The following is a 27,767-nucleotide window of genomic DNA, read 5'->3' as shown; positions in this document are numbered from 1 at the left end:
TGCGTCATACCCCACTCGATCAACCACAGTTCATTCGAAACACAGAATGCGATGTTACAACGATAGATGATAGGGAACAGCCTATCTCGATTCGATATTTGATTGAGTGGAGAGTGACTCTAGATAACCGCGTGGTGGCAAAGGATACGGAACAAGACCTCACTCTAAACCCCAGTTCTTATTGGTCAAACATCAAACATAAAGCCGAAGATATATTACGTCGGAAGATAGCTCGCAGCCGACGGGTGAGACTGCATGATACTATGGTAGTGGTTTTTGTAAATGATCGATCACAGCGCGATCTTATCAAGTATTTTGAGAAAACTGACATCGAGTGGGCGGCTATTCAAAAGCAGCTTGTAATGTGGGAGAATCTATTTTACTAAAGTAAGAAGCTGAGGCTGTGTATCTTTATTAACTATTTAGACTCCGACCAGTCTCTAAGAGATACTGATAAAAGAGGGTAAACCTCAGTGACTAGGAGGATGCTTAACACACGAGACGCTGAGATTGATGCCGAACGGGTCACTGGTCAGCCTTCAGCTTGGCGGGATGTGTACAGAGTAATGCGCTGCCCTGGTTCACCATGCTGTCTAGAATCGCAATATTGCTGGCAGGAACCAGTTGGGAAAAAGCATTATAAACTACGGACGCATCATTTGAGGAAGCTTGTTAGATATGTGGAAAAAGAGGGAGGAACTATTGGAACCCATGATGACATACCTGAAAATATTCCTGATCAATTATATGCAGAGGAATAGTAGCGGCTTGAACAACGACCGAAGGCTCCTGTGCACCCAGTCAGTGGATCTATATTTCTAATTAACATCCATGTGCTCTCTACACAGCCATCTCAGCTTGTGACGGTATCTCCAGCGGCTAGTGGTGACTCTACTTTGTTGAAAACCTCTCCATTTTCTGGTGTCATTAATATTCCTGGGCTTCTTGAAGTAGCGGTAGAGGCATATACTGTTTGGCAGCTCTCACGGGTGAGCACTGAATCTTTTAGGGAAAATATTATCAAGGTATATAAGGTCACGCTGGAGAACTGCCTTGACCTGAAACAAATCCATCATGATCAAGACCCTGGTTTTTTCATCGATCAAGGCGTGAAGCTCGGGGCTGCACGCAGGTTTGTTGGTGAGATTAATGACTGGGTCCAGGAAGTCAAACTCAACCAATAACAAGTTTGCGTTAGATTGAGAACAATTTTATCAAGCCTTTGACATCTTGTTTAGGTACTGTAAGTACAAAAGTAGAACCAATTATATACTTTTATGACATTTCATATAGTTACCGAAACATATATCTCAGCATGTGACTATTTTATTAACGTAATCGGTAAGCGAGCGGGCCACCTCACGCGTTTTTGGCCGCGGTTGGAAACCTCGCTCAACCCAACCACCAACCATGCCTCCAAAATCGCGTCAAAATTCACGAAATTCAATTGAGCAGGAGGGTAGGATTCTACTAGCAGTTACTGCTTTAAAAAATAAGGAAATCTGCAATATTCGCGAAGCAGCACGTCTTTATAATATTCCACGTACAACCCTCCAACAACGATTAAATGGCCATACTTTTCGAGCAGAGACACGCGCAAATAGTCATAAAATGACTCAAAATAAAGAATATTCACTAGTCAGATAGATCTTATCACTAGACCAATATGGAGCACCTCCTCGGCCATCTCATATACAAGAAATGGCTAATATTCCCCTTTCTCAACGTGGTACTACACCTATTCAATTCATTAGAGAGAAATGGGTATACAACTTTATTCAACGCTATAACAAATTGAAGACATGCTTTTCTTAAAGATATGACTATCGACATGCTCAATACGAGGACCCTAAAATTATTAGGGAGTGGTTTGACTGCATACAAATCACTATAATACAGAATGGGATTGTACCTGAACATATCTACAACTTTGACGAGACTGGCTTTGCTATAGGCTTGGTAGCTACTGTTAAAGTAGTTGCTAGAGCTGATTTCTATGGGAAAGCACCTCTTGTACAGCCAGGCAATCGAGAATAGATTACTTCTATTAAATATATTAATGCTTCTGGATGGGCTCTTTCACCATGCATTATCCTTAAAGAAAAGATCCATATAGAGAGCTGGTATCAAGGCACTCTACCACATGACTGGAGAATTAAGCTTAATCCTAATGGCTGGACTAGTGATGAAATAAGTCTTCACTGGCTCAAGAAGCTCTTGTCAAAACCTAGGATCGCTTCTCCCTGTTCCTGTTAGCTTAGCTCCCGTTCCAATACGTACCTGTGAACTAAATCAAGGTAAGTCAGACTGATGACTATCTAAGAGGTGACTGGTCCTAAACAGAAGAAGAGAAGTAAGGCCAGATAGTGCCGCGCAGCTATCTGTAAGTAAGTACAGACAAGTATTGTCGCTAAGCTTTACCAAAATGTATGGTTACTTAAAGACAGTATTATTAAGCATGAAGAACAGAACTAATTAAGTATATGAAAGAATGTCCTTATATCCTATTCTTCATATACCATTCCGTATACCATTCAGGGTAGATCAAGGATCGGTCTAATCATGTTTCTAGATCCCGTATACCATATCATATACCCTCGATGGTAGATCTGATGGTAGATGGTCACGTGACACAGCGCTGTCTCGGACGTTACTCTGACCAGGATTTTACTCAATAAGAGTTACTGGTAGTCCGAGTTCTGCCTGGTCGTCACTTTCTGCCTGACGAGTCCGCTCTGCTAGTAACCTGGCTAGCAGGGGTCTGTAACATCACTCTCCCTCCTTCAAGGTTTCTTATTCTCAAGAGACATAAAGATGCGTGTCTCTCCTGTGTCGGTTAAGTTTTCTTAATTTCTCTTTTTCCTATGATAGGCCATCATGTCTCATCGTTGTGCTAATCGTGATCGGGTGAAGGAATGTATCTGTCAGTCCAACAAGATCTGTAATAACAGCTTCATTACTAAGAGTTCCTACAAACATTGTTTCCTGAGAGATATTTCTTATATTATAGATTCAAAGAGCCGAAATTGTGCTGCCTACACTTATTATGATTGAAAATATGAAAAGCAATTTTACAGTGATAAGAAATAGAATAAGTTAAAATATAATCAATCAGATATACAAAATAAACTTACTAAGATTCTTACTAAACAGGCCTGTATTGCTGCCAAGGTGGCTTGTTTATTTAAGCAACAGTAGTTCCTAAAAGATCGTGGCAAGCGGATGTTAGATCACAACTCAACTGTATTAAAGCAGTTAGATAAGGAGGATCCTCCAAGCGCTGAGGATCTTCAGAAGCTAAAGTATCTAGCTAATAAATATGATACTACTCAACTTGCTGCTGTATCAGACAATCCTAGTCTAACTCAGTTAATTAGTTTCTCTTCCTTCTGGGCGAACTTCAACCTGTCTGTTAATAGTATTACTTCATAAGCTGGTAATAGCCTGTCAAATTCTTAATAGATTCCCACATATTTTCTGAGATATCATATTCTATCTATTTTACTAGATACTTTGACCTGCCACTAATCTTCTTATAGTCTAGGAACTTTTTGACTTTATATTCTTTCTCTGTGTTGTCGTCAATCTCCATGTTTTCTGCGATTCTAGTGTTCTTTAATATAGGTTTTAATAATAAGATATGAAATACTGGATAAATTTTACTTATTGATTTTGATAATCTTAACTTATAGTTGACCGGTCTCTTCTTGTCTTCGATAATAAATAGTCCTAGCTTGTAATAGTCAAGTTTCTGATTTAATCATTTTATCTTGATGTTTCTGTAAAGTAAGAATACTTTCTTTTTTCTTTTTAGATCAGGTTTCTTTCCATATTTATGATTATAATACATCTTGCTGCGTAAGTTCATGAACTTAATATCTTAGGATAACTAGAGATATATGTTTTCTATAAATAGCTTCCTACTTACGGCTCCCTTTAGAAGCCACATGCTGCTTCAATATACTTTGATGTATTTAAAAGATTTGCAGTATAACGATGAGTAAGCGGTAGTTAGTCTTAAGCAAGGTCGCCAGCTGGATGATAATTACCTGAATGTCATGCTTCACTGACAGGGAGAGAACAGTAACCAACATCCCTTCAATGCTGCCACACTGATCCAGTAACTCAAACAGTAATTAGATACAAATATTGACCGTGACTGTACATCTATGGGGGGATTGGGGGGATGTAACACATCCGGAGTGCCATTTAAGATCACTTACAGAGTATATGGATATACTGTAGTCAGTAAGGGAACAACTTCCTGACTTTGGGATGAGGTCTCGCGTAGTATATAAATGAAGTAGTATCAATTACTATGGTATGAATGGATGTGTGCGAGCTGCAAACCATGCTTGGGAGTAGACAGTGAGCGGCTAGGAAGAACCAATAGATGCTGCGTATGGGACAAACGGTCTATAGGTCATATTGGTATTCTGGGCAAACTTGTATAAAGTAATAGGATCCGTATCCCAAAAGAAAAGGGAAGTCCCTGGCATACTGTTGCAGTCTGGTTTACTCTTCCTGCTGTGTATATGCTGGATTTCTATGGTGGCTAGGTTGCCGAACTGGTCTTCCCAACTAGCTAACTAACTAGTTAAAGCCTCCCGCACGTAGATTCACATATATTTAATCCGTATTCCTCGGAATATGTAATGGGTAACGAAGCACATGTGTCCGTCCTCAGGATTGGTGCATTTAAGAGGAATATAGCAATGCTGATTTCTGTTTCGATGTGGTGATTTGACAAAATATCCGTCAATTTTGGTTTGACAGTATGGGCAATGTATAACCCAGTTTCCCCTTTCCTGTAGACCTTCACTAATCCGGCAACGTTCTGTCCAGAAACGGTCATGATGGTACCTGCTGAAACATTCATAAAAAAAAAAAGGATGACAGCAGGGAAGAACCATATTGATAGGATTAATGTAGCAGATCTTGCATATGGATGAATTTGCCTGCTAATCTTGACACCGAAGGAGTTTCAGAGGGCACAAAGCGTCTTCAGAACGCTCGTCGAGTACAAATCTGATCGTATAGCAGAGGAGCGTTATAAACCAGCAATCCTCGTCAGTACCTCGTTTGAATTCGTCAAATCTAAAGATCGTTTTCTCGACTACTTTTTTACGTATATCCATCATGAAATGTCATCAGACGAAGACCACCCCACTGGTACTGGAATTCATCAGGCAATCACTTACTTCCAGGAATTCTCATCATGGAACCCCAAGACGAAAGAAAACGCTATGATCGCTGTTAACAATTTTGCTGAATACATGATCGACAACTTTTTCATGCCGCGTGAGTCTCCATTCTTTTGTCGCTTCGAGGACACTGTGCTTGAAACACTCCGGCATGTACTGACATATTTATGGTAATGCACTTAGAGCTTCATCCGCCAAAACACCTCAACCTACTCCGCTTTCTTTATCATCTAAGCAAACTACTCCGACGGGTACAAAAAGCCGTGTTTCCAGGCTCCGAGAAGATTGCCTTATACGTAATCACCATCGCCGTGTAGTCTCGAGAAAGTTCGACCGAAGTCAGGCCAAAAAACGACTTGACAAGAATGGCAATAACACAGATGATGACGGGGAACCTCTAAAAAACCAGCGGAGTGATCAGTTCGAATACCTAGAAGTGGCACACATTATACCTCACTCTCTCGCGACGGTATCGTCTGCGGAGTCAGAGCTAGTATGTTCCCTGCACCAACGTGCAAGTTACTAATCACTTCTGACAATGATATTTAGAGTGAGTCGAAGAAGACGGCATTGCATATTCTGAATATGTTCGACCCCAACATCGGTCCTCTTATCGAAGGACAGAGCATCGATAGTCCAAGGAATGCGTTAACACTCACGCAAAAATATCATCGGCTTTTCGGAGAATTTGAAATTTTCCTGGAAGAACACCTGGCTCAAAACACAGATATACTATTGACTCAACGGAGCAAAGGCCTTTTCTACGCGACTCCTTGCTTCCAGTCACTTATGATCTTCTTCTCAGCCCTGAACGTACTATCGATCCTCCCGCACCTGAGCTCCTGGCAGTCCATCGTGCTATTGCACATATACTCAAACTCAGCGGCGCAGGGGATTACATAGAGCATGTCCTTCACGAGATGAGTGAGACAATTGTGAAAGCGGATGGCTCAACGGATCTAGAACGTTTTGTAAGAATGCGGTTAAGTGGCTGGTTGAGCCTATTGACTGCCTTTTAGTTAATCTAACTGTATACAAGACTGCAGCAATGCGAACCAGCTAGCCGTTCAACTTATACATGGGGGGTGTGTGTATTCATACGCTGACCCCTCGCTGTAGGTGACATGCAGGGTAGCACTGTCGCTATTCATTTACTTACTGTAAACTATTATCTTATAGTATGATGTTCTAATTCATTGCAATATCCTCAGATTTATTGAATACGGATAGAAATAGTCCATTGCTTCTACAGTCTGGGGTTATTTCGAAGTTGGAAGGAGCCGTTGACACTGCGAGCGTCGCCATCTGACACGGAAGTAGGCTCTATCCTAACCGTACTTTACGAATACTTGAATCCGTCTATCAGGAATCTCTACAGCCTTCGATTTAGACAACAACCATAAAAATGTATCTACGCACCTCGTGAAGCAAGAGTTGCCAGATCCTGTATAATATAAGAAGAAGTAGATCCTTTCGGGTCATTGTTTGGCAGGTTCTGCACAACCCTGTTGGTGGCATGGGAATCAAGGGATGTGGCAATCTTGACTGCGCATCATAAGCTGCAATTTTTTACACCCTTGCTGGTGAATCTCACAGCACCTTCACTACTCGTTCATCTTACTGTTTTTCTATGCGTCAACGTGCCTCTTTGGCCATCAGTGTCAGAAGATCCAACCTCGTATTTGCTTGTTTAATGGTATTATGTATCATTATATGAGCATTGCTCTATTAGGGAAGAAAACAGTATGATCCACATATTAGCTCATGATGGTCTGGTCTTTATTGAGCCTTGATTACCGCTGAGCCATGAAAATGGAATGAAACTGGCAACGTCAACACCTTTCGTAGGCTGTAGCTTTCAAGGTGGCAGAAGAACGCGTACTATGCATTCCTTGGTTACAGCTTGGCACTGTTTATGTAATGACCAAGAACAGCCAACACACCCCATAAGCTATTTACCCCAGTGGAACTCCTTTCATGCAGCACAACACTTCCCACAGCAACCTTACCCGATCAGTTACATTGCTTCCAATGCCTCCATTAGGATCTATATTTTCACCAGCTAGGTACTCTTTTAAAAACCAGGCATACTCCAATCTAGTAGTCCCAAATCTCTCCGGCCGCAAATTTATCTTGCCCCCAAGTACCCTCCATCGTAGAGCACGCACAATGTCAACTTCTGCAGTGAACACTGAGGGTCATGTTGGTCAGTCTGGCAGTCAATATAAAATCGAACGGGTCTTTCAGGAAGAAACAGATCCGCCACGTCAGGTTTACCTTGCAACGTGAGAGTCAACCCTGACTACCTATGATTCACCTTCTCACTAGTTTATCAGCGCTGGTGACCGAAAATTCATTCTGAAGTATATCCATACGGTCAATTTTGAATACCTTCAAGACATAAACAACAGATTACACAACAGGGCTAGCCATGTTCGTCTGGTCCAAGACATCATCCCCAATAAGTCAATGTTCTTTTCGAATATCTCGCCGATCATCTTTTACACCTAAGTCAAAAAGACCTACCTCTTGGGATAATCAAAAGGATCCTGAAAGATGGCCTTCATGGGATTGCTGAAATGCATGATCAAGATATTGTTCATACAGGTAGATCACACCCTCCGTCCAGAGATTTAACGATTACCGGCTAATTCTAGGTAGATATCAAGGCAGATAATTTCTTTGTAAACTGGAAAGCCTCCCATAACGGGATCACAATCGAGAGGGTTCAGCTCGGGGATCTTGAAGATGCCGCACATATTCCTCCCGGATCGCATATGATCGGGAAACAAGCGGGAAATTGGATGTGGAGGAGTCCTGAAGCCCATGCTAAAGGGCCTGTGGGTAAGCCATTTGATATTTTCTCTTACGCTCTGGTTGTAAGTATTCATCCCATTGAGTCCCAATCTACACGTTATTTACCTGTTGCATAGTGTATTTGTGTGCTTTATAAACACGTCATATTAGCGGTTGGGGAAGATGAATTGGACGAGGGTATACATCGACTAGCAATTGTCATTGAGCGCCAGATATCCTACTTCGCCGATGAAGAGGGATTCAATAGGTTTCTTAATTACCTTGGCGATAATCCTTGGGTACCGATCTTCAAGGTAACATGGGATGGTTTCAATAGAGAAAACCCGCGTAAACCACTTTCTCTTTGGAAGGGAATCGACGATGAATTCAAAAGTCTTATTTGTGCCATGACAGATTTTGATCCAAGACAGAGAATTACCGCCCGCTAGGCGTTGGCACACAAGTGGTTTGAAGGTGTTTGAATCCTTACCAGACCAATGCTCCGGAGATTTTTTTTTCTCGGATGATGCCTTCAAGCCCTTCTCGTTCAGTTTGCTCTTGCTTCAATTTTATGATCGGATATTGTTGCTGGTCATTTTGCTGTCCTCGATCAAAGATTATCGAGTTATCGAAACGAATATGAAACCCTGGCTTAATTGTGTCGAAGGGCCGTTCTTATAGATGCAGCTGACACTACCCGACCCTGTTGTCCCATGTCACTTGGGAGGTAATGTCGTGCGTGGTTGTAATGCTAGAACAAGCCTTGCGATATGTTCGTTTATAGCTTGAGTATCCACAAAATCAACCACCTTTGTATGCGAGCCACGCTTGGCCCATACCCACATTGCTCCCCGACATCTAGAATAATCTCTAAAAGATCGTTTTCTAAGGTGAGCCAACCACCAGTACCTTAAAAAACGTAATGAAACCCCGAATTGAGAAGCTCCATTTCTTAGGTAGGGCCTTGGCGTACTAAACTTGCATTCTCCACTTTGAGTGGAGAATGGACCACAGATAAGCCCTTGACAATCACCTGCCTCGTGAGTGATGGTAACATGATGGACTATATTGCCAATTTGCACTAAAACTGGATATTTGACGGTAAGATGGCCGAGTGGTTAAGGCGGCTGGCTTAAGTTTCACACTTTGATCCCAGCTGACGAGAGTCTCCTGGGTTCGAACCCCAGTCTTACCATTTGTTTCTTTTTTTTCTTTTTTGCTGTAACCAGATATTGATGACGTGTTTAGTGCGTTGGAGTGCGCAGTAACGATCATTCAATCCAGTGTTGAATACATCTACTCATGCTCTCTTCTATGCTTTGGGATCGGCTTGATTCGCAATAGAAGGGGCAGCAGGACAACAATCAAGCCAGGAAGTGTTTGGCATTTAGTTTACTGTCTTGAGCCAGCATTCGAGATTCTGCAACTCAGAATTAGGAGTAATACCATTCAAATGAGCAGGTGAGCAACCGACACCAATCAAAACAAAAGGAACATTAGATCCCCGCCACTAGGGAGGTAATGACGCCAAACATCAAGGACTTCAGGGTGTTTGATATCCATCAGTCCGACGACATTGCACGCCATAGTCGTATGCGATAGCTGAATTATTAAAAAACATGCTATATCTACCACAAGTGTCAAACCATCCCATACAACACCCTCCTGGTATGTTCCCGAGCAAATAACACTACTCCGACTCAACCGCCGTACTCAAAGCAACCTCCCTAATTTCCTCCAAATTCTGCTTCACAGCATCCAGCTTGGCCACCATCCGAGGGAAACAATCCGTCCCCAGCGGCAAACGAAGAAGATGTCCCTTGCCCTCTCCCACTCCCTTCAACTGAATCACATCAAGGATGCGCTCGACCGCCTTGACAGGATCCCCAGGCTGATTCCCAGCAAAAGTATCAAAGAACCCCATGGCCATTGCCAAAGGCGTCCCGTCATAGTCCTTATTCAACCCAGCAGCAGGGAACTTGTGCGATCCGATGAAGTTCGTCCGAAACGCACCTGGCTCGACCAGTAGAACCCGAATATTGAAGGGTTGGAGTTCAGCGAAGAGGGATTCCGAAAGGGCTGGTTAACTCATTAGCACAAGCGACATCCCAGAAATATTCAAGAAACACAAGCACTGGAACACTTTGACATACCTTCCACAGCAAACTTCGACATCGAATATGCAGCCCCCGACGGACCCGCCGCAAACCCAGCAATACTACTAACATTGACGATAGTGCCGCTCCGTTGGGCCCTCATAAACGGAAGAACCGCTTTAGTGACTCTCACCACGCCATAGATATTCGTTTGGAACTGGGTGTCGAGTTCATCCTCACTATATGTCACTTAGCTTTGAGCAGATACTAGGGATCAAAGTCAATCATACCTGATGTCCTCAATACCACCGAGCAGGCCATATCCCGCATTGTTGATTACCACATCAATCCGCCCCCCGTTATCCTTGATTGCTTGTTCCACTTGTTCCTTGGTATTTTTGCTAGTCACGTCCAAATGCAGCCATTTGCCGCCCAGAGAGGCGATTTGAGGATAATCCGCGGCGGCCTTGGTAGGGTTGCGGGCTGTAGCAATGACGTCATGTCCAGCGAGGAGGGCTTTTTCGGCCAGGAGGGCTCCGAAGCCGGAGGATGCGCCGGTTATTAACCAGACTTGGGGCATTGCGGGTGGTTTGGGAGATGTAGCGATGAGATGGGTTTGAATGTGTTGGATTGTAGTGCTGAATACTGGTTGTGCGGGTTATATAGTTGTTGTAGAAGGAGATAAAGATGTAAACCTTATGTTAATCCCGGAGCCAATGTCAGCAAAGAGGGTCGGGAGATCGACCCACTCTTAGCTCGTAATCAATCCGTCAGTTGAGAAATGGATCCACTGTCTAGTCGCCTTAATTTTCGGGAGTAATGCTGAAAAGTCAGTGATTGTCATTACTTGTAGAGTAGTGGAGTTGAGAATACGTGTCTTTGTGACGACAACAGATTGGAGTTTGTTTGCATATAAGTGGATTGGTTGATGGTGTGAAAGCATGAGCTCCGCACTCAATGGTGTCTTCTATTGTCCAAATAACATACCACATAACGCAGCCCTACCAGAACAATATTGCAAGTACGGCACCTTCAAGAACTCCAGGCATAGGTTAAACCTCCGCAATCGTATCAAACGAGGCCTTCCAAACTAAGCGTTTCTCCCCGCGTAATCGTCGCCAATGGTTGGTAGACCAGAGAATCTCCGGACATCCCTTGACCAGCCGACCCCATTTTTGCAGAAAAGCTTCGGTAATCTCCCAATTCATCGGATCCCAAGGATCGCCCCAGACAAGCATGCAACTATGCTCACCAGGCACAGTCCAGAAACCCATCAAATCTCGACAGAACTGAGCCTCGTCCATACAATCCTCATTTTCAATGAGATTGTCCCTCAACCGTGCGAATGGAAAGAAATCCAACCAAGGATGATGAATCTGACGTCGTTGCAGATCAGTCGGCTGCAGACTGGGGGGTAAAGTCGTCACTGGCAGCTTTGGGTGTGGCCCATGGATACTAAACCGGGAGAGGGCATCATCTGTCATCCATTCCCGAGTGTATCCCAGCATGGCGATGTTACGTACGAAGGCGCGAAACATATTCAGCTTAGCTAGTGTCAGGAGGTGATCGGCCTGGGGGTTTCCATGATAACTCCGGTAAGCAGCCGCCTCGAAGACGGATAAAAGCCGGTAGATACGTGGGTGGGCTAATGCACAACTGGTTGTTGCGATTGGTCCGATATTTTGGCCTGCTTCTCGGGAGAGCGAAGCTAATATACTGAGATCAGGTACAGGATACTGCGTGGCCACATACGCCGCGACTTGATTCGGCTGCTGCAGGGCGTGTTCCTCTGCCAGACGTTCTGCTTGTTTTCTTATGCGCTGGCGTTCACCTAAGCCGTATGAACATAAGTATAAGAGATGCGAGTCTATATGCTACTTACGATAAGCTCGTTGATTCTGTCGGTTTTGCCACCTGCGTCGCTCCTGTTTCGCAGTCTCCTGGGAGTGGCTGGAATGACTGCCGTCGGTGCCGCTTAGATCTCCAGATGGCTCTGCTGTGGTCTTGGACATGCGTGAAAATTGAATGCGGTGTTTCGGTGTTTCGGTGTTTCTGGAGCCAGACTCAGGTGATGGAAGTGGAGAGGAGACTCGGAAGGTTCGGCTTTATCGCCAGGGCCACTTCTTGGCGCTGCTGGAGGAGCACGTGGAAGCCTTGTGATTGGTGCGGGGGATCCTTATCATGCGGGCAGTATTCCGATGCCGGCCTCTCAGCAAGCAGTATAGGTCAGACCAATTGGAGTGTCCCGAGGTTTGTGGACGGTTTTCGTCAAAGTTTGTGAGGGTTTGGTAGTGTTGTTCGATTTCGATGCCTCTTTGTTGGTAGCTCTGGTTAGTATGCATCTATTTAAGCTTTATAGATATCTATCAAATAGATAGAACCACATAGTGTGGAGAATAGGGCTTCCTGTCCACGCAAACGTATTCAAACCGTATGTTCAGTGCCGATGAAGGATTGTGGAAGTTTGATCCAACACTAGACGACGTTCCGGACAATAAAAGAGATAATCATCGTTGTTAATCTACCCAAGTCCAGAGAGCACTACTTGTATTCAGGTGATTGAATCGGTACCTTGAAGGCCTGTTCTTTCGGGCCAATATCTTATATACATACTATGCGCATTGACAGGATCTTAAGATCATGACACTGATAAGATTGCAATAAGTATCTCGGGTATCTACATTACTATTACTATCCGGTCAAGACACAACAACCGACAGTATTAAATATCGTTCACAATAAAAGGTTAACGTTTAACCGATTGTCCGGTAGCACCCCCGAACTGGGATTCCGCTACCAAACTTCGTAGAATCAGGCACTCGTTTGCTTTAACTGGAGAAAAGGATGCTCCGCCAGTTTGCCGGCTGTTTTTCTCACGTTCGGATGCCAATCAAGCATTCCCTTGGCGAGATCCAAAAACGCTTCCCGCTCCTCTCCCTCAAGGAAGGGAACTGTATCACCGAGCTTCCGGTCGGGGATCAGGTCTTCGTAGAGAAAGCGACCTGGTTGTTTCGTGAGTCTTATAACAATATGTCCAATATAGGAAACCCTGTAGTACGTACCATTACTGTCGAAGAACGGCCCACAGAAGTACTCCTCCGCGGTCTCGCATACTCTGCCGTCCTCTCGTCTGACAGGTTCCGGCCATGAGTACTCTCGCATGTATTGATACCTTTGTATGATCTCTGGAGGAGGTGGACCGAGTAAGGCTATAATTTCCGCGATGTGTAGTTTAGCATCGTAGCGACCTTCTTGGTCATGGATGTGCTGAAATAGCTCTTTTCTGCCGATCAAATCCCACAACTGTTCTGGCATTAATGAATGGAACATCTTGGAGACCAATAAGACGCACCAGAACACCCAGATTCCAAATATCCGCAGACATTTGCCATCCATTACCCAGGATCACCTCTGGCGCCCGATAGTGGTCTGGTTGAATAGGCCACACTCCCCAGTCATCGTCTTCCTCGAGTCTAGTTGTCAAGCCAAAGTCGACAAGCTGTGGTATGCTTCTTAGGCTTTTGAGTGGCCCGAAGTCATCGCGGGACTGATACACTGGTTGTCCCGTCGAATCAATCTTGAAAGCCATCGGTTTTTCAAGCTGAGAATCCATGAATTCGGCAAGCACGGTTGGATCCTCGATCGAGACCATGATGTTTTCGAGCTTTAGATCTGGACAGTCTGGGTTCAGTTTCACCAACGGGAAGCAAGGATAGAGATGATCTTACCCGTATGGACTACCCTGCATTTGTTGTGAAGATTATCAAGCCTGGTTGGAAGAACACGAATGTACGTTTTGATGAGAGGCAGTGGCATCTTTCTTTTTTCAAAGCGTCGCTGATACATCGACAATGGCTCCCTCATGAGCGGATACACAAGACACGAATGAGAACCTTCTGGCCCTTTGACTTCAAAAGCGTCTATAAACCTTCGAATAAGTGAGCGACCGCGATGCGATGGGTCTGCCTTGAAAATAAGCTCTTCAATCTCGCGCTCATGACCAGCGGAACTTGCATTGTTATTGGTGACTTTTAGTGCCACGGCGGTCTCTGACTCATCGATATGTCTGTATGCTTGTTAGAGACGTAGAGAGCTTCGAACTGAACAAAGGTTATTGAAGGTACCCTTGGAGATCACGCGCGATCCATACTGTTGAAGACACACCCCAGCCAACCTTGACTATGGTTTGGTAACGATCGGCGAGAACCTCGCCAGGCTTGCTGGGAAGAAGGACTTGGAATTGTATACTGGCGAGAGTTCCTCATCAACCAGTTTGCCTGGCGGTAAAGGTGGTCCTGGAGAAGGCATGGGGAATGGTTTCTTGCGAAGCAAGGCCGATAAAAGAGGAATGGATGGCCCCATAGTGTTTATGACAGAGTAGTCCCCGTAAGCCCCGAAAATGTGATATCAATAGGATTTGTTGATGTTGAAGAGATCAAGGAGTCCGAGCGTGGCTGGTAAACATGTTCACGCGGCACGCTAATCGCGACTGGGAAGTATGCCACATATAATATTAGCCCTATATAAAGAATGTCCAAGACTTGGAAATCACATACGACCATAGGGTGTGGAGAACAGGGCTTCCCGTCCGCTCAGCCGTACTTAAGCCACACGCCGGGAGGTTAGTAGTTGGGTGGGTGACCACCAGCGAATCCCTTCTGTTGTATGTTTTTCTTTTTTTACTATCTCTCCAATTTGTCTTTCTTTCTTCACCCGCTGTAATAAGTACATCATCCGTTTAATCTGTACGTGGATTTAACTACGCGGAGAACATTGCAGAAATCCGAGCGTGCTTCAACCAAACTATGAGAATAAGGACTGTCTCCTTATGACATTTTTTTTTTCTACAAATACAGCCGGCCAATGCCAACGAGTCTTCTAAAAAGACACTGATCGCCGTACAAAAACGATCAGAAAAAAAGGATGGGGCAAGCCGGGCTTGAACCGGCCACCTCCAGATCTTCAGTCTGACGCGCTCCCAGATGCGCCATTGCCCCTTTGATGACGTCAGCTGACTTAACAAGTAACATAACCAACGGTCGGACGGGCCACACGGTTGGGCGGGCCATCTGGTAATACCATACAAAAGATACTTTTTTAAACATAATATATCTCAACCATTATAGTCTAGAACGATTAGATTTCTTCTATATAGATTATAAATAATATGGAGAAGATTTATATTCTTTTCAAAAATCTCTATGATTAGATTTAATAGCTTATTGTATTACGATTCCTGTATTTTATGTGTATTATATAAGAATTTGATCTGACTATATAAAATAAAAATTTAAAAATCAGAAAAAGGTATGGGACATTTATTCTTACATATATAATCTATCTACAGAGTTAGAGCTTCTAAAATGTAGTATTGATTGATATATAAGAGAATCAAAAAGACATCTTTTATATGGGATAGCAGGATGGCCCGCCCAACCGTGTGGCCCGTCCGACCGTTGATTACGTTATATCACTCTGGGACTAATTCCTAAATCTTCCTCCATTCCATATCCTACCTATGTTTTCACTAGCTTGGCAGGGATAGTATATCACGACAATCATACATTTAAATCGAACCGGAAAGGTAAATACATTCAGATAACCTTCATTACCTCCCTACTCGCAAACAACCTCATTACTCAAGAACGTCCCATCGACCGCAAAGCACTGAGTGTCGCTAGTGACCTCATACTCGCCGTACAGAGACGCCTCGGTACATCCCGTGGCGGTATACAGCTTCAAAACAGGCGAAGTCCCATCATCGCAGGAGCCGGAGTAGATGTGCGCAGAGAAAGACTTGAGAGGGAGGCCGTTGGCAGGGCCACAGGCACCGGAGATCACATTGGCGGATTCAATGCTGGGGGAGACGCAGTCGGCAATGTAGAAGCCGCTGAAGGCGATGTCTAGGGTCGCGGTGGCAGTGGCCACGAAGGTCGAGAGGGCAAGGATCTAGTATGGTTGGTTAGAATGGGGTATGGGGCCAGGGAAGGATGGGATGGACCTTGAATTGCATGTTGGCGGAAGGGAGGGGTAATAGATAATCAGAACTTTGGATTCAGGGATCGTTTAAGTGAAGTAAGTCGTGTGTTGTTCTACAAGAATGCGAGGAGGGAACATCATGACTTTATAGTTGCGGTGAAATTTAGATGTCAGATAAAGCAGACAGATCTGGATGGTATACCCGAGTGCCAAGACCGAGCCGATGGGTCTTCACCGCGCGATCTTATCAGATCCATATTCCTAACCAGGAAATCTACTCCTTTGATGGCATTGTCGACTATCCCCGGCCATTCGCCAAGCATTCCTTCTCGTATTCCCCCATCCTTTTACCCTTGCTAAAGGTCGCGATGTCGGCGATGCCTCCACTGGGTGAGGTGGAAGTACGTAAGCATGTGGAAGGAGGGAGGGTCGATGGGAAGCTATGAGAAGGGGTTTAGGGATTGTTAGATTGAAAGTACACTACGTAATGTCATCCTTTTCTAGGCCCTGGATGAAATCAAGATCTGGAGGATTATTGTGTGGAGAAAGATACCGGCCATATTGCCGAAAGTAAGAAAGGCTCTAATTGGTCGAAGGTAAAGTGGTTCCATAATCTGATGGATGAATTAAGTTAAGTGGGTCCTTCAGGTCCTACGGTACGGACCGTACGGTGCATGAGCCGTGAAGATCGTTGGTCTTTGAAGAGACCTCAGAATCCCATAATATATCAACATCGCAAGTTGTTGCTATTTATCCGCGGTTGCTGAATACTTGTAACTCACTAAATTCAAGTGAGAATGGTAGGTAGTATTTGTGACATATTTACTTTTGTTGAACTAGCTGATTCTACTAATGATCTTGTCATCCTGTACCACGATGACTCCTCCGTAACAACCCAAGCTGGTTGTCTATTGGTTTTCTTCGCTTCCGTTTTCTTTTCCCTCATTCTGAATACGAGCTCTCATGACGTAGTTTTGAAAATGATGCTGTGATGTGACAAGGCACGGGCTCTCCGAGCAAAGTACTCCTTGCAGCCTACATGGGTGATGATATGACGAACCCGAAAGGAAAATAGTAGAATGAGATCCTTCAAGCTGTTTAGAAGTAGTCATCTCTGCGATCTAATGATCGAAACACCGGGCCACTCGATTGAAAGGTCACACAAAGACGGAGGAGGATCACGTGGCCAATACCACGGCAACCGCCGCCAAAATTCAGGAGCAACCTTAGCTGAATCAAAGAAAACTGCTATTTCTGACAAGGGTAACAATACAAACAGCCCCTTTGTTCAAGTGCAGGGGGGTACTAATAGTATCTTACCCTCTGCGGCAGAACCCTTCTTCAGATAGCAAGGGAAGGATCCAAACCCTTGAGAAGACCCTCACGCACTCAACATTGGCGTCCCCCAACGAGTGTAGTGATTCTGACCAGCCACGTGATCCTGGCCGACCAACGCATCAATAAATAGAGTTGAACAGCCTGGCATCCACTCATCATCTCCTATACCCCTCATTTCATCTCATCTCCCTACCGGAATCATCAAACCACTCCAAGATGGCAAGCACCACCTGCAGCAGACATCGTAAACCTGGTTCTCGAACCAGAACCAAGACCAAGATGCTACTCTTGAACCCCTTCTTGTCCTGCGAAAGCTACAGCAATGATCTCAAAGTCGGCACTGGACTCGTCCTTCCTACCAAGTTCCACCCTCCCAATCCAGACGACACACCCAAGGACCTTTTCCCCTCCGGCATGCGTCGCAATGCCGTCCCACCTGTCACTCGGTTCATCCGTGACACCGATCGTGATCAATTCCTCATCTACACCGATGGCGCCTGTGTGGATAACGGCGGTGCCAACCCCCGAGCCGGCTGTGGCGTTGTCTACAAGCCTTTCACGCCCAAGGGTGCCAATTACTTCAGATTCCCTCTCGAGAATGAGGGTCCCACCGGCGAAGCGCATCCCCAAACGAGCAACAGGGCCGAATTACGGGCCGTGATTGCCGCCACCCGCTACCGGGTCTGGATCGGGGAGGGATTCAACAAACTCGTCATCGCCACCGACTCCGAATATGTGGTGGAGGGGGCCACGTCTTGGGCCCAGGGATGGATACAAAGGGGCTGGAAGACCAGCACGGGCCTGCCGGTCAAGAACCGGGACCTGTGGGAGTGTCTGCTGGGTGAAGTGGAGCGATGGCATGAGGCTGGCTTGCAGATCCAGTTCTGGAGGATCCCCAAAGAATTGAATGCCGATGCTGATACTTATGCCAAAAGGGGTGCGGTGAAGAACCCACGGGTTAAGTTCCATGATCCTAGTGGAACGTTTGTTTAGTTCCGGGATGCGTTTACACGGCGCTGGCTGGGTGGTAGTTGCTGAGCGTTCTCGCTTTGTGGTTTACATGGAAGTCTGACAGAGGTGTTCTGTTTGACTTGTTGGAGATATCTTGCTGTCTTTTCGGGAAATACTTTTTGTTATCGGTGGAAAAAGTAATTAGTTGGGAAGGTTTGGTAGATTGCAAATTGATCATATTTCGGTACTACTATAAATCTTGAGACCTTTTCGAGAGCTTTATCTAATAGTAAATTACTTTGACTATCCATCTTCATGCAGTGAAGCCTCATAGTGATATCCTTGTTCTACAAGAAGACATGGTCAATCTGAATTTTTCAGAAAAACCAAGGATAGGTATGCAAGGACCAGAGCTTGCCATAAGCTATCCGTCAACATGCACCATCTTATAATATCTCGCATATAACCTCATTCAATGCTTCTAGTTTATCTAAAAGACCTCAAAACCATGGCCTTTGAAACAGCTGAACTAAGAATGTAGCAGTCATGAACCCACAATACGTCCAAATCTCCTACCTAGACCAAAGCGATATCTCCCAGCTATGGGAACGACTGCCAAGGTGGATAGATCGCAGTGACCAAGGCTTTCCAGCACGTGATCAGCCCACCCCGTCTTAACTAGGTATAGTGGCCCGGTTATTTTTATAGCCGCCACCAGCTCTCACGTGCTTTCGATGGATTGATGAGTGGTCTGGACTGTTCTTCCACCGAATCTATTATTGGTGGTTGCCTGTCCGAGTTGATTGCGGACCTCGCTGTGATTTTTGCGACCACGTATCTCATTCCCATGATCATCTCTCCTACATATCATTTCAATCAATATTCAGGGATTGGTGTGGAATTGGTGCGTTTGGCTATAGCACGATCTTTGCCACGCAAATTCTAACAAGACTAGCTCTGTTGCTGGGAGGTGTTTCCTTCATTCCGTATATTTTAATACCGATTGACAGAAATGCATCGCGGAGTACCATCTATTGAAGGTAGGAAGCGATGACGAAAGAGTGAAAAGTGGATTCAGATGGAGTAATCTGAACCAATCAATTGAACTACTACTATCTCTGCATGTCAAGGGGGATCGAAGTCTGCCTGGGATCGTTCGATCTTCACTCATATTCGTCAATTGTAGGGAAAAGAAGCCCCACCATCTCAGACCAATTGAGCTCTGCAAATTTGCCGACGGCCCTATGTCACACACTAGTACTAGTGTCGGATTTACCTCAAGGTAGGTAGGTACTGCATTGGGATTCTGACTTCTGTTTACAACTACCATGAGACGACCATTATTAGAAGGGCTCCCTCATTTGAACCAGCGCCGGCAATCAGCGTTCACAACATATTTCGAACTGGTTATTTGCGTATCAGAGGTAATTATCTGTTCAATCAAAGCATTCCCCTGAACGTAATGAATGACAGCGTGGATCCACCCGACGGGCCCACTTGGTTCCTGAGGTGTCCAGGAGTATCGCCGAAATCCGATTCTTAACCCTCGTGGCCTTATTTCTGGGGGAGGCTGTCTCCCCACACCTTTTCTTGACAAGATTTGGACGTATTCACTCTTTCAACTAATCCATCTGTTACCATCTTTCACTCTTAAAATCCCCCCACATTCATTTTCTTCTCTTTTTACAATATTCATGGCTGTTATTGCGGAGCAAGAGGCACCTCCAGGATCATACCAAGAAATAGGAGGAGAATATAACCTATCCGAACATGCTAAACACGCTGAGAGCAAAGACGCCCCTGCTGATACAGCGGAGAATGACTTTCCGGCTGATCATCAGAGCAAACAAAGAATTGCCGTCGTGATGACAGCCCTCAGTGTATGTGTTCCTGCAGTCTTCGCGTCACCAATACTAACAATTGTGCATAGTTATGCGTCTTTTTAGCTGCACTAGACATTGTAAGTTTATGGATTCTTCTCAGCAATATACTCACCCTCCACAGACAATTGTCTCAACAGCCCTTCCAGAAATGGTAGCCCATTTCAAAGCTTCTGACAGCGCCTACACCTGGATCGCATCCTCGTACCTCCTAGCCAATGCCTCTTGTGTGCCGCTGTGGGGTCGAATCAGTGACATCTGGGGCCGCAAGCCCATACTCATGACCGTCGTGGTCCTGTTTCTGGGAGGAAGCTTGATCTGCGGCGTGGCAATCAACACCGCAATGGTCATCGCGGGCCGCGCCATCCAAGGCATAGGCAGCGGCGGCATCACCGTGTTAGCCAATATTTGTGTATCCGACATGTTCAACGTGCGCCGCAGGTCCGCCTATCTTGGCATATTCGGAGCAACCTGGGCCATTGCTGGTGCCATCGGACCCATCATCGGTGGCGCCTTCACCACCTACGCCACCTGGCGATGGTGCTTCTACATTAACCGTTCGTCATCATTCCCCAGCCCTATCCTCTCTATCTAACCCACCTCAGTCCCCATCGGCGGCCTCGCCTTCTTCGGCCTCCTCTTCTTCCTCCAGCTAGACACCGCACCTCTCACCCCTCTCAAAACAGGCCTCCTCTCCCTCGACTGGATCGGACTCGCCCTCATCGTCGGCGCAACACTCATGCTCCTCTTCGGCCTCGAACTGGGCGGCTCACTCCACCCATGGTCCTCAGCCACCATCATCTGCCTGCTAATCTTCGGGGCCCTCACAGCCGGCATCTTCCTCGTATACGAACACCGATTCGCACACATCCCCATCATCCCCACAACCCTCTTCTCCAACAGCTACAACCTCATCATCCTCCTAATCAACTTCTGCCACTCCACCGTCTTCCTCGGCGCCTGCTTCTACCTCCCCGTCTACTTCCAGAACATCCTCCTCGCCAGCTCCCTCCTAAGCGGCGTCTACCTCCTCCCCCTCGTCCTCGCCCTGGCCGTCTCATCCGGACTCGCCGGTTTCGTCATGCGCACGACCGGCCGCTCCCGCGAAGCCATCATCCTAGGCATGTTCCTGACTACCCTGGGATATGGCCTACTCATCGACCTCCCTGCCACTACATCCTGGCCGCGTATTATCCTTTTCCAAGTCGTCGCGGGACTCGGCATTGGTCCGAATTTCCAGGCTACCTTGATTGCTCTGCAGGCTAATACTACTCCTGCTGAGATGAATCGCGGTACTGGGACGTTCTCGTTTGTAAGGCAGTTGGCTGCTGCTGTGTCGGTCGTGGTGGGGTCTGTGCTGTATGCGCGCGCCGCGGACGGACAACGCAGCGTCATGGCTGCGGTGTTGGGGGATACGGTTGCGCAGGAGATCGTGGAAGCATCGACGGCTGCGGCGGCGATTGTGGAGACGTTGCCTGTTGGTGAGAAGAGGGTGGTTGTGTTCAATGCGTTAACCGCTGCGTTGCGCTGGGTGTGGGTGTTGTATACTGGTGTCGCGGGGGTGGGGTTCTTGATTAGTTTGTGTTTGAGGGATTTGAGACTGGGAGATGCGCATCAAAGACCAAAGAAGGAGATGGATGAGGGGCTGAAGATGGAGGGGGGATCTATGGCGAGGTGAAATATGTTTTGTGTCTATATAACCCCGGCTTGAATATCATCGAGCCGAGACCGAATCAGTGAAATGCCAGAAACGAGTACCTACTCTCTCTGCATAGAACCAATTCTATACACCGGACTAGACCCAACCGAGGAACAGCAATCAGGATCGCGAGCTCTGATTGTCTCTTTCAGCAAGAATCGCATGAAAACGGATTCCGGTTGATCTAGTTGGGGGTTGAGTCGGTACATCAGTGTCAGCCGGAGAGAAAAAGACAGGATACCAGATTGCTTCATTCGATATCTGAGGTCCATGCACTGGGCAGGACGCAAAGTGATTGCTGTATACAGGAGATTGTTTATTGCTTGGAGGGATGAAACCAAGTTACCATCATCCTCCAACATCGACTTCCGGTCGTCGATTTCAGGTAAGGTGGGAGTCACCTCTCATCCGCGGTCCGAAATGCTCTCATCATCGACTTAGGACTGTGATTATTCAACCTGTGTTGGAGTAGGAATTTTTGGGAACGCTGAGGCAATGCTGCCCTCGGTGCATGTTGCATATTTCCGGTGGCTTGCAAAGTCGGCATCTTGAGGTGTTGGGTGCAGTAGAACGGAGACGATGGGTAGCATTGGAAATGATTGAAAAGTTAGCAAATGTAGAGGATAATGCAAAGCATTATGCTGGAGGAGTAGTGGGTGAGGTGCTGGTAGTATCTAGTCCAAGACAGCCTCTCAGCCAAAGGGGGGGGGGGGGGTCGCGGAATGGCACCGGAAAATTCATCCGTTCACTCAAAACCGGTTTGTATTCTCTTGGCATTGACTATACGCAGTTGATTGCATTAATACTTCTTACATAGTGATTAGGAAAAAACCGCTGAGGTAATTGGGTTACCAACATCCGCCGAGTTGAGAGGGATTGGCCCGGGAGAAGAAATTGTCCGTTCATGTCGATACTGAGGAAGAGAGATCAGCTGAGCCTTTTACAGGGTATTTTAGAAGATATGCAGAGCACTTTTGGTGAGTGTCCAAGAAAATGCTGCACAAGATGCTTTGGAGGGTCTTCGTGGGTTGCATATAGTTTTCGCCTGCGGTAAGACCGGTGAAGTTACAATGGGACCAGCCAGGCTCTAAAGGGTCAATTCACGACGATCTTTGCCTGACACATGCTGTTGAAAAGCTACAACGTCAAATCAACGGGACACATCCACGCGCTGCCCAGGAATGATACCCCCCCCATTCCTGTCTTGCGGAAGTCGGCTGTTCCGCTCCGTCGAGTGGAGATGTTACATTCCCGTCATGTCAATAAGCCCTGCTTATTGCAGGCTACCAAGTATCTGAAAGGTCTCTCAGGTCTGGAATCTCAAATTGTCGCATGCGTTATTTTCACGACGAGTTCAAACATCCCCAAGTTGCAGTGGCAACATGAGCACAGCATCACTTCTGGTTCTGCGGAACTAGGCAGGCTTCAGGTCTCGAATGGGAACTGCTCATTTAAGCGGGTCAGCATGGGAATGTATCGCGGTCTTGCAGTCGATAGGCAGTGGGAAAAAAAAAAACCTGAATTGTCGAACTTCTTCCGCTTACGTCCGGGGCATGAATGTTGTGTAACCTCCAAGGTAGTATATGCTGGCCGGGGAACCTAGAACACAGCAATGCATCAAGAATGGTCTATCTACGTGTTGTGCAAAACCTGTTTAGTGTATGACGAATTTGCTGGTCGGTATGCTTCATCCTTTGGAAGGTCACGCCAGCCAAATCATGAATCAACCACCATACCTTCTTGGTGAATGAATCATCTCCTCACCTTGAAGTTACTTTCACCCTAAACGACGGCATTGCGATACACCTGCTCCAATGCCGGAGGATCCAGAGATACTCATGTTCTTGACTATGTCCTTGAGTGAGCTTCAGTATCCTATAGAGGCTTTCATCGCCCGGCGACCGAATTTCCTATGACGTGGACATTATGCGCGTCGTTGAATCCACTATAATAGTATGCTTTCCACAACTGTATAGACTCCCATAATCGAATGGATCATTGGGTGGCCAGAATCCGTTTTCATCAAGCCGATCGATCATCCACTAAGTGCAGCAAGTCTTCTACGCCATCTGTTCGGTTTGCAGTGTCTGACGACAACGATGCGTTATCCGTTCCGTCATCTCCAAGCGACAACATGGCATACTTATAGGGCATGAAGCTCGGCTGCCTTCCATGATAGTTTTTCCAGAGCTCGCAAATTCCTTGCATACTTCACATCATCAACGCAATTTGATCTTGCTACGACAGCTGAAGCTACTTTCTTCTCCATCATGTCTGATTATCCGGTAATTGCATCGAGTCTATACTTGTTCCTGCCATGACTGACCTGAGAATCACATTGCGACAGCCATTATTAACGGCAAACCTAACATATTCGCAAACATCGATGGCACCCTGTCTTGTCAGGCGGAGGACAACAAACCAGACCAATTCACCTCAGTCGCAGTGAACATCCGCGGCGAAAAAGGAGAACATCTCGCTTGATAAAGGGACACAATTTGCCATCACTTCGTGGCAGGGAACAAACCCCACAAAAACCAACGTAGATCCCCATTGTTCATTGATTTCATGGATATGTTTCTAACTAATATTGGGTCGCAGTACCGTATCTACGGCTCTCAGAAGAATCGGATTATAGAGCTTGCCACAAGTGACCTGGAGACTGATTGGATCTACGGAGATCTTAATGATCACAAATTCATGCTGCCGGAGGGCTCAGCGCTTACTGCGGCATCAGCAAATATGGATGATGCGGATATCATCCGTGTCTATGCCAGCGATGGTAAAGGGACCTACAGTGTTTATGACTGGAATGACAAAGGAGGCGACTGGTCTGCTTATGAACAGATCAACATTCTGAACCTCACTTCTTGAAGCGAAGCCTTGCATGGAGATCAATTGAAGCAGTATTGCTCCCGATCACAGATGAAGATGCCTTGGTATAGGCTTTTGGTGTCCATCCCCTGAGGTTTTCCCTATACTTGTTTACGAATGTAAAGGTTATCTGAGGACCAATGCCCTTGTTCTATCATCATATCATACTAGGAAAAGTACGATTGCTTTTTTTTTTCTGATAATTAGTGGTAGTCGTAACTACGTCTTTGAAGATTGTACCTTGCTTCATTGTCTATAGCTTATCATTGATTTGCTTCAACAGTGGCGAGAAGGCCAGTAAAGGGAGGCGCTACAATCACACCGGCATCCACTAACAACATATATAGTAGTACTATCTGCATACTCTTCTCTATCATATCAGACAAGGCGTATTTTCTTTACAGCTAGTAAGATCTTCACCGCTTGAATCTATATACCGAACGCACTCTATTTATATTCTAAGTCTCTCAAGAATAATACAGACTACTAACTACATTGTTCCAGTAGGTGTTTATCATCCTATGTGAGGCCCTCATCATACCGAATTCAATACACCCAACCCCTAAGAAATCCAAAGTCTAAAAGAAAACAAAACAAACCAAGGAAAAAGTTCCCGACCCTTTACACTGCACCCAATGCAGATTCCTACTCTCATGATCTATCTCAATCCATCCCTATAGATTATCCTTCAGTGCTATACGATATTCGATTCATCGGGTGTATTGTTAATTGATACTCCTGATTGAACATACATACTATACCCCATTTTCGGTTTAAATGGAGTTATAAAGTCGCTCTATAACCCACAAACCCATCACATCACCTTCCAAAGTATAAGGCTGAAAAGTCACCACCTACATATTCAGGCCACCCACTTCCTAGAAGCCGACCAATAATACTATCGCTGGGAGTAATGGATAATATGCGATGCATACCACCCAATCAAAACCCTTCCTGAATCAAGTGCACATGGGAATCATTCTGATTGGTTGGATGCGGGATTTGGCCCGGGTTACCGAATGGGGTAATATGTACGATAGTCCGATTAGGGGTCGCGTCTGCAGTTAGGGCATTAAGTTTGATATTCCGGACTCTGGGGATTCTTTTCTTAGTGGTTGGGTGAAGTCGGAGGATGATTGGGGTGTGATAGGTCGAGGGGTAAGTTGATCTTTTGCTTTTTTTGGGCAGTGAAAGGGTACTCTGTAGACTGATTTGTCTGTGTTGTCGATAGGAGGAATTGAAGTTCAAAGAGGATGGTTTGTGGTTTATGAATCGAAGATCAAAGAGAAGGTTTGGGAATGTCACTACAGCATTCACTGGGGATGATTTGTTTCTGTCGGTGGGTGGTTTGGTTCCGTTCGATAGTATGTGATCCGCGGGAAATATATATTGGGGGAGAATGGTCAATATAGAACATCTCTCTTTTTGTGTATGCACGGTTGTATAAGGAACAGCACTTGAATACTACTTGATCGGAAATAGATAGATAGCAATATACGATTTCTCTATAAAGGAAAGAGAGACAAGATGAAAGCGGCATGAAGTGCCCCGCGGGTGATCCATATGTATTAATGACTACTGATTAATCTTACCACAAGGGAGCTTACATCCATCGACCCCTTACATCTACGAAGTGCTCGCTATGTTTCAAGCTATTTCTGTAGATTATTCTATAAAAGAACCGAAAGTGACAAAGCAATACCCTCGTTCCTCATTGTCCTGCTACATAACGACATAAGTGTAACACATTTCCATCGACGCTCTACGCATTGAGGAGCGCCAAAGCAGCACCCAACAAAGCCACAGCTCCCTTGGGAGTAGACGACGACGCCGCCCCGGTCGCTAGCTGAACGCTGCTGGTGGTGGAGTTGCCGGTAGAGCTGGAAGTGGAAGTGTGGGACGCGGTGGAGGCAGTGGTGGTGAGAGTGGAAGAGGTAGAGGAGGAGGAGGTGGTCGAGCCTGTAAACCGCAGGAATGCATTAGCAGACGTCCTGTAGACATGTATCAAGTGGCATCTTGCCTGCAGGAGAAGATGAAGGAGGTGTCGACGACGCGGGTGTCGAAGACGGCGAGGGAGTGGGGGTGGCTGAGGTGGGAGTGGAAGAGGAGGAGGAAGAGGAAGAGGAAGTGGTCTCACTGGAAGTGGAAGAAGAAAGAGAAGAAAAAGAAAGAGAAGAAGAAGTAGTAGAGATGGTAGAAGAGGAGGAAGAAGAAGAAGTGGAAGAAGTGGACGAGGACGATGATGAAGTAGTGGTATCATCGGACGCACCCTTCTCGACAGTGAAGACCGAGCTCACGGCGAGCTCGCCGGAGGAGTCGATGATTTCGATCTCATAGTCGGATCTAAGCAGATGAGAGGAGTCACATTAGTACAGAAACTTCCGTTATGCGTCAGGTTGCATACCCGTTGGAAATACTAGGGTTAGGCTGGGTGGTGTATTCCCCGGTAGAGGTCTTCACGTTGTCGGCCAACTTGGTCTGGAAAGAGCCATCCTGGGTTCGGAGGATGATGCTAATCACCGAAGGGTCACTGGCATCGCTGGTGAACTTGATGGTTTTGGGGGTGGAGAAATCCCAGGTGGTGCCGGAGGACGGGGAAGTGACGGTGATGGCCAAGGCCGAGGAGATGAGGCTCAGAGAAGCGAGGGTGAAAGAGTAACGCATCTTGATAGTAATATCAACGTACGGAGTTTTCTTTTACTGAAGAATAATGAAGCTAGGTAACATGGCCGACGATCTGTCCGGAAGAGAACTATATATACGATACTTGTTAGCGATGGATGACGGGATTCTTTGAAAGAAGTTGCTATATTCATCCCAGCTGAAGCCCAACTTGAGACACACAGGTGTCTAGACCTACACCGAACCGTAATACGAGGTGATCGCCAGTATGGGCTGAGGCTCTCTCGCGGCGCTGCCCACGTAGGGTGACAACAAACGGGCACTACCG

The 27,767-nt window shown here is 46.0% G+C and overlaps 8 protein-coding genes and 2 non-coding genes across 10 annotated transcripts; 4 read left to right on the top strand and 6 right to left on the bottom strand.

Moving 5' to 3' along the window:
* Positions 1-7,235: 7,235 nt before the first annotated feature.
* On the top strand, positions 7,236-8,449 carry BO94DRAFT_613805 (calcium/calmodulin dependent protein kinase; the record flags this gene model as incomplete). Its single annotated transcript, XM_025616717.1, has 5 exons — positions 7,236-7,489; positions 7,541-7,641; positions 7,671-7,811; positions 7,866-8,083; positions 8,138-8,449. The coding sequence occupies 5 exons, from the start codon at positions 7,236-7,238 to the stop codon at positions 8,447-8,449; spliced, it is 1,026 nt and encodes a 341-aa protein (XP_025461642.1).
* A 651-nt stretch (positions 8,450-9,100) lies between these two features.
* Positions 9,101-9,195, top strand: BO94DRAFT_t305. The gene has a single exon. It is a non-coding gene; the product is annotated as a tRNA-Leu (tRNA).
* Positions 9,196-9,554: 359 nt separating this feature from the next.
* BO94DRAFT_528745 (putative short chain oxidoreductase/dehydrogenase) lies at positions 9,555-10,782 on the bottom strand. The gene is made up of 3 exons (XM_025610437.1): positions 10,387-10,782; positions 10,154-10,335; positions 9,555-10,079 (listed from the first exon to the last, which is right to left on the bottom strand). The coding sequence occupies exons 1-3, from the start codon at positions 10,674-10,676 to the stop codon at positions 9,691-9,693; spliced, it is 861 nt and encodes a 286-aa protein (XP_025461641.1). The 5' UTR covers positions 10,677-10,782; the 3' UTR covers positions 9,555-9,690.
* Positions 10,783-10,990: 208 nt separating this feature from the next.
* On the bottom strand, positions 10,991-12,157 carry BO94DRAFT_504351 (bZIP transcription factor). The gene is made up of 2 exons (XM_025609505.1): positions 11,979-12,157; positions 10,991-11,927 (listed from the first exon to the last, which is right to left on the bottom strand). Exons 1-2 carry the CDS (start codon positions 12,106-12,108, stop codon positions 11,149-11,151), a joined length of 909 nt encoding a protein of 302 aa, XP_025461640.1. The 5' UTR covers positions 12,109-12,157; the 3' UTR covers positions 10,991-11,148.
* Positions 12,158-12,817: 660 nt separating this feature from the next.
* On the bottom strand, positions 12,818-14,458 carry BO94DRAFT_570241 (putative protein kinase; the record flags this gene model as incomplete). Its single annotated transcript, XM_025614788.1, has 6 exons — positions 12,818-13,098; positions 13,159-13,399; positions 13,449-13,768; positions 13,825-14,162; positions 14,221-14,312; positions 14,345-14,458. The coding sequence occupies 6 exons, from the start codon at positions 14,456-14,458 to the stop codon at positions 12,908-12,910; spliced, it is 1,296 nt and encodes a 431-aa protein (XP_025461639.1). The 3' UTR covers positions 12,818-12,907.
* Positions 14,459-15,020: 562 nt separating this feature from the next.
* BO94DRAFT_t301 lies at positions 15,021-15,093 on the bottom strand. The gene has a single exon. It is a non-coding gene; the product is annotated as a tRNA-Phe (tRNA).
* Positions 15,094-15,623: 530 nt separating this feature from the next.
* Positions 15,624-16,219, bottom strand: BO94DRAFT_332311 (uncharacterized protein). Its single transcript, XM_025606986.1, has 2 exons — positions 16,098-16,219; positions 15,624-16,045 (listed from the first exon to the last, which is right to left on the bottom strand). The coding sequence occupies exons 1-2, from the start codon at positions 16,107-16,109 to the stop codon at positions 15,713-15,715; spliced, it is 345 nt and encodes a 114-aa protein (XP_025461638.1). The 5' UTR covers positions 16,110-16,219; the 3' UTR covers positions 15,624-15,712.
* Positions 16,220-17,692: 1,473 nt separating this feature from the next.
* BO94DRAFT_561393 (ribonuclease H-like protein) lies at positions 17,693-18,406 on the top strand (the record flags this gene model as incomplete). Its single annotated transcript, XM_025614214.1, has 1 exon — positions 17,693-18,406. One exon carries the CDS (start codon positions 17,693-17,695, stop codon positions 18,404-18,406), a length of 714 nt encoding a protein of 237 aa, XP_025461637.1.
* A 1,625-nt stretch (positions 18,407-20,031) lies between these two features.
* Positions 20,032-21,922, top strand: BO94DRAFT_570239 (MDR family MFS transporter; the record flags this gene model as incomplete). The annotated part of the gene is made up of 4 exons (XM_025614787.1): positions 20,032-20,244; positions 20,295-20,324; positions 20,369-20,801; positions 20,850-21,922. Exons 1-4 carry the CDS (start codon positions 20,059-20,061, stop codon positions 21,920-21,922), a joined length of 1,722 nt encoding a protein of 573 aa, XP_025461636.1. The 5' UTR covers positions 20,032-20,058.
* A 4,557-nt stretch (positions 21,923-26,479) lies between these two features.
* BO94DRAFT_528730 (GPI anchored serine-threonine rich family protein) lies at positions 26,480-27,528 on the bottom strand. The gene is made up of 3 exons (XM_025610436.1): positions 27,222-27,528; positions 27,087-27,160; positions 26,480-26,776 (listed from the first exon to the last, which is right to left on the bottom strand). The coding sequence occupies exons 1-3, from the start codon at positions 27,479-27,481 to the stop codon at positions 26,580-26,582; spliced, it is 531 nt and encodes a 176-aa protein (XP_025461635.1). The 5' UTR covers positions 27,482-27,528; the 3' UTR covers positions 26,480-26,579.
* Between the last annotated feature and the right edge of the window lie 239 nt (positions 27,529-27,767).

This window comes from Aspergillus sclerotioniger, assembly GCF_003184525.1.
Source record: "Aspergillus sclerotioniger CBS 115572 chromosome Unknown BO94scaffold_52, whole genome shotgun sequence".
NCBI lineage: Eukaryota > Fungi > Ascomycota > Eurotiomycetes > Eurotiales > Aspergillaceae > Aspergillus > Aspergillus sclerotioniger.
The sequence above is the reverse complement of the archived record's forward strand: the minus strand, read 5'-3'. Positions and strand labels throughout refer to the sequence as shown.

What these genes read in the sequence shown, in the direction of transcription:
- BO94DRAFT_528745 (XM_025610437.1), bottom strand. Translation starts at nt 10,676, where the DNA reads ATGCCCCAAGTCTGGTTAATAACCGGCGCATCCTCCGGCTTCGGAGCC. An exon ending in GGTGGTATTGAGGACATCAG is followed by an intron (nt 10,336 to 10,386) that starts GTATGATTGACT and finishes AGTGACATATAG; the next exon opens with TGAGGATGAACTCGACACCC. An exon ending in GTCGAAGTTTGCTGTGGAAG is followed by an intron (nt 10,080 to 10,153) that starts GTATGTCAAAGT and finishes TGAGTTAACCAG; the next exon opens with CCCTTTCGGAATCCCTCTTC.
- BO94DRAFT_504351 (XM_025609505.1), bottom strand. Translation starts at nt 12,108, where the DNA reads ATGTCCAAGACCACAGCAGAGCCATCTGGAGATCTAAGCGGCACCGAC. An exon ending in ACAGAATCAACGAGCTTATC is followed by an intron (nt 11,928 to 11,978) that starts GTAAGTAGCATA and finishes CATACGGCTTAG; the next exon opens with GTGAACGCCAGCGCATAAGA.
- BO94DRAFT_528730 (XM_025610436.1), bottom strand. Translation starts at nt 27,481, where the DNA reads ATGCGTTACTCTTTCACCCTCGCTTCTCTGAGCCTCATCTCCTCGGCC. An exon ending in AACCCTAGTATTTCCAACGG is followed by an intron (nt 27,161 to 27,221) that starts GTATGCAACCTG and finishes TCATCTGCTTAG; the next exon opens with ATCCGACTATGAGATCGAAA. An exon ending in GGTCTTCACTGTCGAGAAGG is followed by an intron (nt 26,777 to 27,086) that starts GTGCGTCCGATG and finishes TGCGGTTTACAG; the next exon opens with GCTCGACCACCTCCTCCTCC.